The 11,605-nt window shown below is 51.9% G+C and overlaps 2 protein-coding genes and 1 pseudogene across 3 annotated transcripts; 1 reads left to right on the top strand and 2 right to left on the bottom strand.

Annotated features, from left to right (window-relative positions):
* Positions 1 to 241: 241 nt before the first annotated feature.
* LOC131765762 (axin interactor, dorsalization-associated protein pseudogene) lies at positions 242 to 1,818 on the bottom strand (annotated as a pseudogene).
* Positions 1,819 to 3,858: 2,040 nt separating this feature from the next.
* On the bottom strand, positions 3,859 to 10,509 carry CHCHD5 (coiled-coil-helix-coiled-coil-helix domain containing 5). 2 transcript variants are annotated; one of them, XM_059079114.2, is made up of 4 exons: positions 9,972 to 10,509; positions 8,711 to 8,851; positions 8,454 to 8,619; positions 3,859 to 5,662 (listed from the first exon to the last, which is right to left on the bottom strand). In XM_059079114.2, coding segments are annotated over exons 1-4 (333 nt in total). In that variant the 5' UTR covers positions 9,974 to 10,509; the 3' UTR covers positions 3,859 to 5,638. The 2 variants fall into 2 exon arrangements, with proteins under 2 accessions (XP_058935097.1, XP_066863339.1); XM_067007238.1 differs by having other exon boundaries at positions 3,859 to 5,940; positions 9,972 to 10,226.
* Positions 6,643 to 7,008, top strand: LOC131765478 (MICOS complex subunit MIC10). The gene has a single exon (XM_059079116.2). It carries the CDS (start codon positions 6,670 to 6,672, stop codon positions 6,904 to 6,906), a length of 237 nt encoding a protein of 78 aa, XP_058935099.1. The 5' UTR covers positions 6,643 to 6,669; the 3' UTR covers positions 6,907 to 7,008.
* Positions 10,510 to 11,605: the final 1,096 nt, after the last annotated feature.

Below are 11,605 nucleotides of genomic sequence, written 5' to 3'. Positions count from 1 at the left end.
TGGTAAAAGCTAGCTTACTTTTTTTTTTTTTTTTTTTGCGGTACGCGGGCCTCTCACTGTTGTGGCCTCTCCCGTTGCGGAGCACAGGCTCCGGACACACAGGCTCAGCGGCCATGACTCACGGGCCCAGCCGCTCCACGGCATGTGGGATCTTCCCGGACCGGGGCACGAACCCGCGTCCCCTGCATCGGCAGGCGGACTCTCAACCACTGTGCCACCAGGGAGGCCCAAGACACACCATTTCTAAGCAGGAGAACCGTGAGATCAGGGTGAATCAAAGGCCGTCCCCGAGAAGCAGCCTATAAATTTCCAGACTGACCTTGGGCAGCATAATTGATCCAATTCCCCTCAAAGTAGTTTCATACTATCCTACCCACATCAACCCAACGTTTGACATTAACTGGAAAAACCGAAGAGCACATCGGAGCGGAAGCGGACGGGGGTGTAAGCTCTAGCACACGCTTATTGCTGTATTAAGCGTGAAGGTGAGCACACCCCACCCACAACAGTGTCGTTCCGGGAAGCAGGGCAGGAGGAGCGGCACATTAGAAAAGAGGCTATTCATTGCACAATTAATAGAAAAGCGAGAACGTTTCAAGATCTACAATAAGCCTGTATCCAAAGGAGTCTTTTACATCGGTGACGTGCTGGACTTTGAATTCTGTGCTACAGCTTTGTAATGGACTCACTCTGGCCTGCTGGCCCGGGTACGGCTTGCTTCCTGCCTGTTGAAGGGCGAATGTGCTACACAGAGCTAGGATGGTTTCTACCGAGTGCTGAGACTCACCGAAGTTCCAGGGTATTCATGTCGCGATCATTCCTTGTGCACAGTTTGATGCAGATGAAGATAAAGTGGTTTCTTGGTCAGCAGTTGCAATTTCTTTCTTTTAAAGTCAGTGGGTTTCCTGTATAGTTCCATGACAATTGGCTCAGGTTTAATTTCATCCATCACCATGAAAGCAAAACACCTGGTGCTGGTTTCGGCTTGTAGTGTTTGAATTCAAAGAAAATAGCTGCACCTTTGGTTAATTTTTCAACATGCTTCTGGAGTTCAATGTCCACATTAAAATGAACATACGTATCTTCTTCTCATGAAGCCACCGGAGTATCTTGCACAGGAGTTAAATCTATGCCATCCAGATCTTTTACACTAACTGTGATATAAGGATCAATGCATTGCCCAGCTTCTTTCAGGCCAATTTTCTCAATTCTAATAGTGAGTAACGTCACTGCTGGTTCTGATGGCAACCTTGGTAATAAAGTACGGGGAACTCTAGCAGGAAAGGCATCAGGAGACCCCGCTCTAGCACCACCCTCTTCTCCATCTTCTTCAAATTCCAAATTCTCTTCTTCAGCAGGTGCTAAAATCCTTCCTAAGGGGACAGGCTGAACATCAAATGGGAATTCTTTCGTATATGTAAGGATATTCTTTAGGGTTGGTTCTAGCTTCTTCAGATTCTCCAGTTTAAATTCTTCTTGGGACCGTGTGGACTGTAAAGCTGCACTTCGTAATTCCAAGCATGTTGCCATTTTGCCTATGGTTTTCTTTTGTTCTTCGGTGAATTCAGAATTACTGTGCTGAGCTTGGGCCTCTTTTTGTAGGTGTCTTGCTAATATCTGATACTCCTCTACCGCCTCCACCAGCTGGCCCCAAGAGTCAAAGTCAGAGCCTCTCCTAAAGCTGGCACCCCAGCGCTGCAGCAGACTTCGGGTCCCCTCCCGCCCCTACCCCGGCGAGGCCGGGCTCTAGGGCGCCATCCTCCCCAGGCCTGGCCCCGACATTAACAGGGTCAGGAGGAACTGCCAGGCCACCGCCATCACCGGCCAAGGAGCCGCCCAAGCCCATTTGCAGCCCGAGCCGAACTCTGCGGCTCTGAAACCTTGACTGGAATTCTGCCGCCTCTCAGAATCCTGAGCCTTAGCAGCTCACTCAACCCCTTCGGCATGCACACACGTCCCCCCAACACTGGCGTCTGTCCCTCCCCACCCTCTTCCCAGTGCTTCCCCCGCCTTCATGACCACCACTTCTCATTGGCCTCCTGGGTTGAATGTAGCCATTCTTTGCGGAGTCAAGCATTTTGAAGGCATTCTTGTTATTTCAATACCTCCACCAACGGTGGCTATGGTGGGATGCGGTGATGGCCTCAGTAGTGACAGGCAGCAAAGGTGGTCAGGATGGCGCTGGCTGCTGCTGAGGCAGCCATGACTGGAGCAACGGCAGCTGTGGCCACAGGTGCGGCCACAGACGTGAACCCAGTGGGTGAAGCAGGCAAGGCAGCTGATCTTTGCTGGCGAGATTCCTCTCCACCAGAGCCCACTGTGCCTGGTGTGTGGCAAGCGGGAGGTGGCAGGGAATTAAAAATTCATCCCCTTGGGACTCCCCTGGTGGTCCAGTGGTTAACACTCTGTGCTTCCACTGCAGGGGGCACGGGTTCGAGCCCTGGTCAGGGAACCAAAATCCCACAGGCCAAACTAAAAAAAAAAGACCCCACAAAAAACAAAAAACCCATCCCCTTAAGTAGCCCTCAACCAAATGAAGGGTGTACAAATGCCCTCACCACGAGAGCGGGAAGCCTATTTCCACTGCTTCCCAGAGTTGCCCAGAGAATGAAGCTGCTGCCCACAGTAATACCTTGCTTGAAAAGGCACCTCTGATGTGCTGCCTTCCCTTCCCTGCCTCGCTTCTCACAGCTCTACCAGTGCTTTCTGGGATCATCTCCCAAACCCTTGTCTCGAAGTCTGTTTCTGGGGGAATCCAAGCTAAGATAATGCATCATGAGCCAAGGATTCAAGCACATAAGGCACATCAACAAAAACTGACCATATGCCAAGCCAGAAAGTCTAAACAGATTTCAAAAGACTGAAATCATATAAAATATGTTCTCAACCCAATTGCAATTAGGCAAGATAACTAGAAAAATCCCCATATGTTTAAAAATTTAAAAATACAATTTTAAACGTCTAAGTAATCTGAGATCAATGAAAAAAGCAAAATAGCCATGCTTTGGGGAAAAAGTGCATATATTAGAAAAGGGAAAAGGCGGAAAATCAGTGAGCTAAACATTCAAAAGGGTAGAAAGCAGAAAATTAAATCCAAGAAAAGAAAGTAATAATAAAGAAGAGATTTAAATTAAAAATAAATATATGAAATAGCACCAACAAAGCCAAAAGCAGAGTCTGTGAAAAGATTAATAATATTGATAAACTCCTGTCAAGACTCATGAAGAAAAAAAGGAAGAGGACACAAATAACCAGTGTCAGAAATGAAAAAGGGGGAACTCCCTGGCGGTCCAGTGGTTAGGACTCCACACTCTCACTGCCGAGGGCCCAGGTGGGAACTAAGATCCCACAAGCCACGTGGCTCAGCCAAAAGAAGAAAAGAGAGAAATGAAAAAGGGGCCGGGCTTCCCTGGTGGCGCAGGGGTTGAGAGTCCGCCTGCCGATGCAGGGGACGTGGGCTTGCGCCCCGGTCCGGGAGGATCCCACATGCAGCGGAGCGACTGGGCCCGTGAGCCATGGCCGCTGAGCCTGCACGTCCGGAGCCTGTGCTCCACAACGGGAGAGGCAACAGCAGTGAGAGGCCCGCGTACCGCAAAAAAAAAAAAAAAAGAAAAAGGGGCCTTTGTTACAGGTTTGACAGACCTTAAGATAATATGAGGATAGTAAGAACAAATTGATGACAACTGAAAAATTCAGGTCATGTGAAAAATTCTTAGAAAAATACATTTTACCCAAACAGACGCAAGAATAGGAACTGTGAAGTTTTAATGGGTAAATATGGGCAAAAATTCTTTGCAGGCAAACGCCATAGAGGTGGAGTCCCTTCCCCGCCAAAAAAGAGGCAGAGTATCCAGGGCCTTTAATCTGGGTTGGCCTCATGATTTACTTCAACTAGTAGAATTTGGTAAATGCGGTGACTTTGTTTCCATTTTTGCTCTCGTGGACCCCTGAGACCCACCATATAAGGAAGCTGGTCTAGCCTAGTGGAAGAGAGGCCTGTTAGAGATGTTCTGAAACGTAGTCTCCACCGCCATTTTGCCTGCTCTTATCACTTCTTTCAGTCACATGGAGAGAACCCCACCCTGGCTTACTCGAGTAAAGACAGGTTGGCTGAAAACACACACAGAAATCTGAGGGCTCAATCCACAGCCCAAGGAAACTGGAGCTGGGAACAGAAAGCCACCAGGACCCAAGCAGCCCTTTCAGGGACCACAGGAACTGATTACAATCCTCTCTCCACAACCTGGGTTTTCTTGCTTGGGCCACATGGCATCCAAGGACCCTCGCAACCCTGACTGCATAGGACTCCCACCATGGACACCAACAACTAACTTTTGTTTTAGGTGTCAGATCCCCGGGAGAGACTCCCAGCTCATTTTTCCAAGCCAGAGCACGAGCCTTAGATTTCAAATAGCCAGTCCGCTCAGCGCTGACCAGTCACTTCCAGTTTCTCTAAGTCTGGATTACGCTCCAGGGAAGAGCAACGTGTCTGAATGGTGAAGCTGGGTGCAGGCTCTGGGCTCTCTCTCTGCATACTTGCCTGTCTACCCTCTGCCCCTTAGGACCTGCCCCTGCAGGAAGACGGATCAACCAGCTGTGCCCACGGAGCCTGTAATCCTGCAGAGAAACATTAAGAAGCTGCAGCAGCCACTGCGGGTACCTACCCGATCCACTCAGCACCCTCTCCTGTGTGCCGAAGGCTGCTCACTTGACTCCCCGCTGCTCTCTGCTCAGGGCCCTCTCTTGGTGGCAGGAGGGCACTCGACCACGCATAGGGCAGTCAATGCCCATGAAAACATCCCTCAATGTCAGATGGGGAGTTGGTGTACATACACCCCAACTTCCTTGCCCCTGGGATGGGGGAGCTGAGGTTATGTTCTGTGCCGTCTCCCAGAAGTCCCAGGTGGGACTGAGCCTCAGTTGCCCACAGCAGTAACTGGCTTGATAATGCACCTTTTATTGGCTGCCTTCCTCTCTGTCACACCTCTCCACTTCCCTACGAGTATTCCTGGAATCATGCCCCCGGATACGACCTGCACTCAAATTCTCCGGGTTGGACTCTGGAAGGATACAAACCAAGACAGAAGAGAAGTCCAGCGCAGCAAACTCTAAGCCACATCCGTCAGTGCAGCTGTTTTCAATACAAAAGCCAGTGTTTTCACCTGCACTGCCTCATGCCCATGTCTATTGCTCAACTGGTTCTGAACTCAGGAGGGAAGGAGGTGTGTTATTTATTGCCCCCTAAGCTTCAAGGAAACACTCAATGAAGACTTGTAAATGCTACAGTTAAAGTGAGAAGGAGCCCTTCTCTGTATCCGTGCAGCAGGAGACAGGAAATTGATGTTGGCAGAGCTGAGGAGGGAAGAGGGGTCGCCTTAACCCTGGTGAACGCACAGAGCAGCTTGCCCCATGCCCCAGGCCCCTCCTTGGCACACTAGGTGAAGCTGGGGAACAGGGCCCCTCAGGTGCTGAAGGCAGGAACCAAAGCCTGGTATAGTCTTTATTTATTGTGAGTCCTGATGTCCAGGGAACCCAGGCCCATGTCCACAGCCCTCAGGACTCCACCTGGCCACTCTTCAGGGCTGGAGGCATCAAGTGCAGTCACTCATGTCCAGTTCTCCTACGGTCTGAAGGGTCCTCAGGAGGCAGGAAGTGGCTGTGCCTGCAGAAAAGAGCCACATCAACATCTACTAGCACCTCTTGGGTGCCTGGCCCTGGGACCACTGCTGGCGAGATTAGGTAGACACAGCAGAGGCTGCCCTTGCGGGGCTCACAGCCTGGAGGGAGAGGGTGTCAGGCGATGACCTCGGGGGCAGCGAGCCGTCACTGGGAGCAGGGAAGGCAGCATTCCGCTGCGTTTACACGGCACCTGCTGTGTGCCCAGCACTGTGACAGGTACTAGGGACCCAGCATGGATGCAGCAGACACACGTCTCTGACTCTAGGGAGGGACAGACAACAAATGAACAAAAATGTGTCAGCGGGTAAATCCTACAAGGAAGACCACGTCAGGGTAAAGAGCAGAGGTGTGTGGGGCGGGAGGTGCAAGTAGCACTTTACGCTGTCAGCTGCGTTAACACGAGATGTCTCTATACTCTGTTTTATGAGATGGGCCTGTGTGTCTGCTATTTTGGAGACTAGAGAAGAGAGGAGGCCTGAATGTCACTGCCCCCAATCAGAGAGGGAAAGCTGCAGCTGCGATGCCATTACGGGAAGGAGAGGGCAGTGAGGAGAAGCTGGGTGTGGGGTTAATTACTCGGAGTGCACTGGAAAACCACAGGCTTTAAAGGGGACAGATGTGACCCAATTTCCGTTTTTAAAAGCTCCTTTGGCTACCAGCGGGGAGACAGAGAGTAGCAGGGGGGCAGGGCAGGGGTGACCCCAGGAAGACCAGGGAGAGCCCTGGTTGCTCATTCCGGGAGGGAGGGAGCAACTGGCCCTAAGATAGGAAGGTGGGGGTCTTTGTTCAGACGCTCAAAAAAACTTGAAAGAAGTAGCACCAAAATATAATGAATAAACTAGCGTGAACAGTATGCAATCATTGCTGAGAAGAATTAGAAGTCCATCTCACTGGTGTCTGCTCTTGGAACCTGAACCTTTCACTTATCTGTGTCTTATTTAAAAAAAAACAAAAACCCGGTCCGAAAAGCTGGAACTGCGGGAGGGGAACATGTCGGATTCTGAGCTCGGCAGGAAGTGGGACCGGTGCTTGGCGGATGCCGTCGTGAAGATAGGTACTGGTTTTGGATTAGGACTTGTTTTCTCACTTACCTTCTTTAAAAGAAGAATGTGGCCATTAGCCTTTGGTTCTGGAATGGGGTTAGGAATGGCCTACTCCAACTGTCAGCATGATTTCCAGGCTCCATATCTTCTACATGGAAAATATGTCAAAGAGCAGGAGCAGTGACTTACATCTGAGCACATCCCGGTGGGAGGGAGACAGAGATCATGTTTATCCCTCAGGATACTGAGGTGCCCTGGAGTAAGCTGACACTCTTCTGTAACAATGTTATCAGTGATGCTTTAAACTCCAGCACACTGTTTATGTATTTGAAACCAAGTCTGTTTCTTGTTTTGTATTTTCTCTCTGGAAATTGCAAGGAGGTGGTCTTAAAAGAAATAAATTAAACAAAAATAGGCAAAAAAAAAAAAAAAACAAAAACCCAATGTCTACAGGGCCTGGTAGAGGGGCATTTCCCCAGTCTTTAGCCAAGAACTCCTCTGAAACAGGCAATGGGAGGGAAGCAGTTCCAAGGCAGTAAAATGTAAGCCATAGTGGAGGGAGCACAGGGGTCTTGGGAGCATGCAGATGGGCCATGACGGCATTTTCTGAGGGAGGTGACATCGAAGCTGGACTAAGAATTAGTCAGATGGAATCAGAAGGGCAGTCCAGGCAGAGGGAAACAGTGAGATAAAGGCCTGGCAGCAGGAGAGACCGGCATTCGCGTAACTGCATGTTCACTGGGGCAGGAAACACAGAGCCTGAGGTGGATGCCGGGTAGAGAGGTAGGGCCAGAGGCCATATCCTGCAGGGCCCGAGAGGCTGTGCCAGAGTGTAGACTTGGTCTGGTCAATGCGAGCCATGAAGCAGTACACAGTCAGAGTTCCTCTGGGACCTTCACAGAGAACGGACTGAATGAGGTAAAACAGACAGCATGGAGGTCCAAGAGAAGCCTCCTCTTCTGGGTGCGAACAGAGAAGATGGGGTCCCAGGAACCGAGAGAGGGGCAAATGAGAGGGGGTGGAGAGGGAGCTGGTGAAAGATGTGACTTTTGCCTTTGGAGCTTGCAGGCCAGTGGGGGAGACAGTAAACATCTAAACCAGCATTTCTCAACCTTTTTTAAAATTATTGTCCCCCAAGGAGTTTTTAGACATTTTTAAAAATTGCACCCATCCATGACACTTTAATACCATAGATATACTGTATATATGTTTAGGTACTGTATACATTAAAAACAGTTAAGACTTTTTTGCCCCATCCTTAACCCCATTGCCCACACAGCTGAGAGGCGGTGAGCACGAGAAAGGGAGAGTGGGTAAGGGAGGAGGTGGGTCAGGTCAGCCTGGGGAAGAACACAGAAAGCCAGCAGGAACCTGGGATTTTGTTCTCAGTGTGGATGAGAAGTCACCGAGGAGATTTAAGCAAAGGTGTAATGCAACTAGTTTTCAGTTCCTAAACGTCCTCTCTGGCCACCGCATGGAGGCAAGGTAAGAGGGGATTCAGGGAGACCAGGGAGAAGGCTGGGGCAGGTACCCTGGCTGTGGAGGGGTGGAGAAGATGGCTGGAGAAGCAGGGGCTATGGAGTGGGGAAGAGGGGAACACGTTCTGATGTTCCGGAAGCGGGATGCAAGGTAAAGGTCTGCGTGGGGCTGAGGCTGACTCCAAGGTCTTCACTCTGAGCAGCTGGGAAGATGCAGGGAGGGGATGAAGTGCCTGCCGAGCCGCTGTCTTACCTCTGCGGTAGAGGGTGTGTGTGTCGGCTGCACCTGCTCGGCACACCGCAGGAAGCGGCGCACATGTTCTGCACAGTTGCCCACGGCTGCCTCGTTCTGTCTAAGACATTCCTCAAAGGCCTCAAAAGGCTCCGCACAGGCCTGGCGGATCTGCCGGATGACTGGGCTGCAGGGACAGGGCATTTCAGGCCCGGGGAGACTTCCACCCCGCTGCTCCGCCCCCCCCCACAACCTGCCCCGTACTTGCCCACACTCACTGGGCGGACGTGCACTGAGCAATGCTCATCTTAAGGTGGTGACAGTCTCGTTGCCATGACTCAGGCTTGGCTGCCACACACTGGCCGTACTGCTCCAGCTCCCGGCCACAATAGCGAGCAGTGATCTCCAGGGCCGCCTGCCTGTGGGACGTGATAGTCTGAGGATAATTCCAGGCAGTAGGCAAGAAAGGGAGTTCTGATCTGAGTCTGGGGTGGCACTGGGGTCTTGGGCAAATCTCAGAGTCTGAAGGGTCCTGGGATAGGGCTAGGGAGGTAGAGAGGTAAGGCATGAGGCTTGGGGATTGTGGAGCAGGCTGGAAGCTTCTGGGGAGACAGCGGAGGTCCTGAAAAAAAGGTCTGATTATTCCAAGGCAGGCTGTGGAGGTCCTGGAATAAGGGCCTGGGAGTCTGGGCATCCCCCAGTTTAGGCTTGGGAATCATGCAGAGAAGGCTTAGGGCCTTAGAAGTAACACCTAGAGTCTTCCGAGAGAACCTGGGAGCCCTAAATGAGTTCGAAGGCCCTAAAAGTGAGGGTTAGAGGTCCAAGGGGTGAGGTCTTGGGTCCTGGGGAAGGGTCTCTTGACCAAAGGGTCTTGGAGACCTGAAGACAGGGGTACTGAAAGTGAGACTTGAGGCCCTGGGGCAGGTTTGCGGGTCCTGGGGTGGGTCTCAGGGTCCTAGGAGCATGATCTGGAAGCCCGGGGTGAGGATGGGGCTCTGGGGTAAATCTGGAGGGTTCTACAAATAAGTTCTTCAAGTTCTTGGGAACAAGGTCTGGAACTCCAGCGTGAGGTCAGTGGTGTCTAAGAACAAGTCTGTGGGCCCTACAGGTGAGATCTGAGATACTCGACAGACCCGGAAGTTCCAAAAGGTAAAGTCAGATGATCCAGGGGGAGGAACCTTGAGCTCTAAAAGGACGGCTCTAGGAGTCCTAGAGGTCATGGGAGAAGTCTGGAGTCGTAGGGTTGCAGGGTGAGGAACGATGCCCGGGGTTTTGGGGGGCAAGGCTTCGGGTGTTGAGACTGGACCTGAAAGTCCTCCTTTATCACCCGAAAAGGGGGCGGAGCCTAACCGCTCAGAGGGCGGGGCCTGAACACGCGCAGAAATGAGGCTCGTGAAGGACAGCGCTGAATCCTAAGGCTCGGATCTCCAGGTCACAGAGAGGCCAATCCTTCTTCCCGGAGTCCTGGCCTAAGTCCAGATCACTGGGTTAGAGAAAGACTACGGGGGCAGATACGAGGTAGGGGCTCCCGCTACTCACATCTTGAGGCCGATGCCGGAGGAGGATCAATGAGGGAGGATAGCCCCGCCTTTTCCGGTATCAGGTTGTCATGGCGGCGCCCAGCCCAGCCCTGTATTTTCCCGGTCGCAGAGCAGACAGGCAGCCCCGTTCCCTTTAGACCCAACACGTCATGGCGGCGCCCTACTTCTCCTTCCGGCCCCGACCTCTAATGTTGGTTCCTTGCGTAGCCACTTTCTGGCCCCAGCCGGCTCGGTACTTTGTGCCTTTCCATTTCCGGCTGGCCCTGGCGGCACCGGGAATTCACCGGAAGTACTGGGAAGAATCGCGGTACCTCCTCTCTAAGGCGAGTGCGGCGCCGGCGCCGCTCCTGTACTTGGCAGCAGCCGCACGCGCCTTTAGCTGCCTAACTGGAGCTGGTGGCCAGCGGCTGCCGCTGCTGTGACCCCTCAACATGCTGCCGTTCGCGTCTTGGTTCGGCGCTGTGGCTGCGGGCTGCTGGGCGCCCGGACACGGAACCTGATACCCCTCTGCACCTTCTGCTCTGCGCGTGCGCTCACTAGCCTCCGGAGACGCTGGTTGTACACGAGGCGGAGCGGGCTGGAAGCGGGTCACCCCGGGAGCAGGAGCAGGAGAAGGAGGCCTGGACCTCTCGTCCACTCAGCCTGGGTTACCCAGACCGTGTCCCCTACCCCTTGGCATAAATTATGAAGCCAAGGCGGACGTGAGTTAGACTCGGCTCCCTGCCACATTGGGGAAGTTAGTTCTCTGTAATTCTTCATCATATGACGTTTCCGCCTCCTCGTTTGTCTTCAGGTATGAGGCTCCGTGTGAGTATCCCTTGGTCAGAGAACTGAGCGTCAGCCCTGCTGTCTTGTGTGCAGAGGTTTTGCCAGACCCAGGGTGAGCCACAATGAACATAAAATGTAGTTAAGCACAGTGGCTTGGAGGAACAAGAGCCATTTGTGAGCAAGTGACAATTGCTGGGAGTCTCAGTATGTTACCGAACTGAAATAGCACAGCTCAGATGGGACTGGAACCCATGGGCTGGGACTCGAACCCACTGTCTTTTAATTGAGAGCGCACACCTGGTATCAGGACTTAAAGAAGCTCAGGTGTTTTCTGTCTGGTTGCCAGAAGAATTCAGTGAGACAGAAGGTGATAGGAAAGAAGTGGATTTATTTAGAGAGATACACTCTGTAAGCAGAATGCAGTCCATCTCAAAAGGGGAAAGTGGCCCGGAAATATGGGGTGGTTAGTTTTTATGGGCTGGGTAATTTCTTAGGCAAGTGGGAGGAGTATTCTAATTACTTAGGGGAAGGGGCGGGGATTTCCAGGAATTGAATCTCTGCCCACTTTTTGGCCTCCTGTGGTCAGCCTCCGAACTGCCTTGGCACCTGTGGGCATGTCATTTGCATATGCTAGTGTATAATGAGGTTCAAGGTCTCCTGGAAGTTGAATCTTCCTCTATCTTGGGCCTAATCGGTTCTAGCCAGTTTTTGTCATACCTGCAACGGCTCTGTCATTCTTTGCTTTTTTTATTTATTTGTTTCGGCCACGACACACAGCTTGAGGGATCTTAGTTCCCTGACCAGGGATTGAACCCGGGTCCAGGGCAGTAAAAGCACCAAGTCCTAACAACTGGACTGCCAGGG

Source organism: Kogia breviceps, chromosome 11 (assembly GCF_026419965.1).
Source record: "Kogia breviceps isolate mKogBre1 chromosome 11, mKogBre1 haplotype 1, whole genome shotgun sequence".
Lineage (NCBI taxonomy): Eukaryota > Metazoa > Chordata > Mammalia > Artiodactyla > Physeteridae > Kogia > Kogia breviceps.
This window is presented reverse-complemented; position numbering and strand designations above follow the sequence as displayed.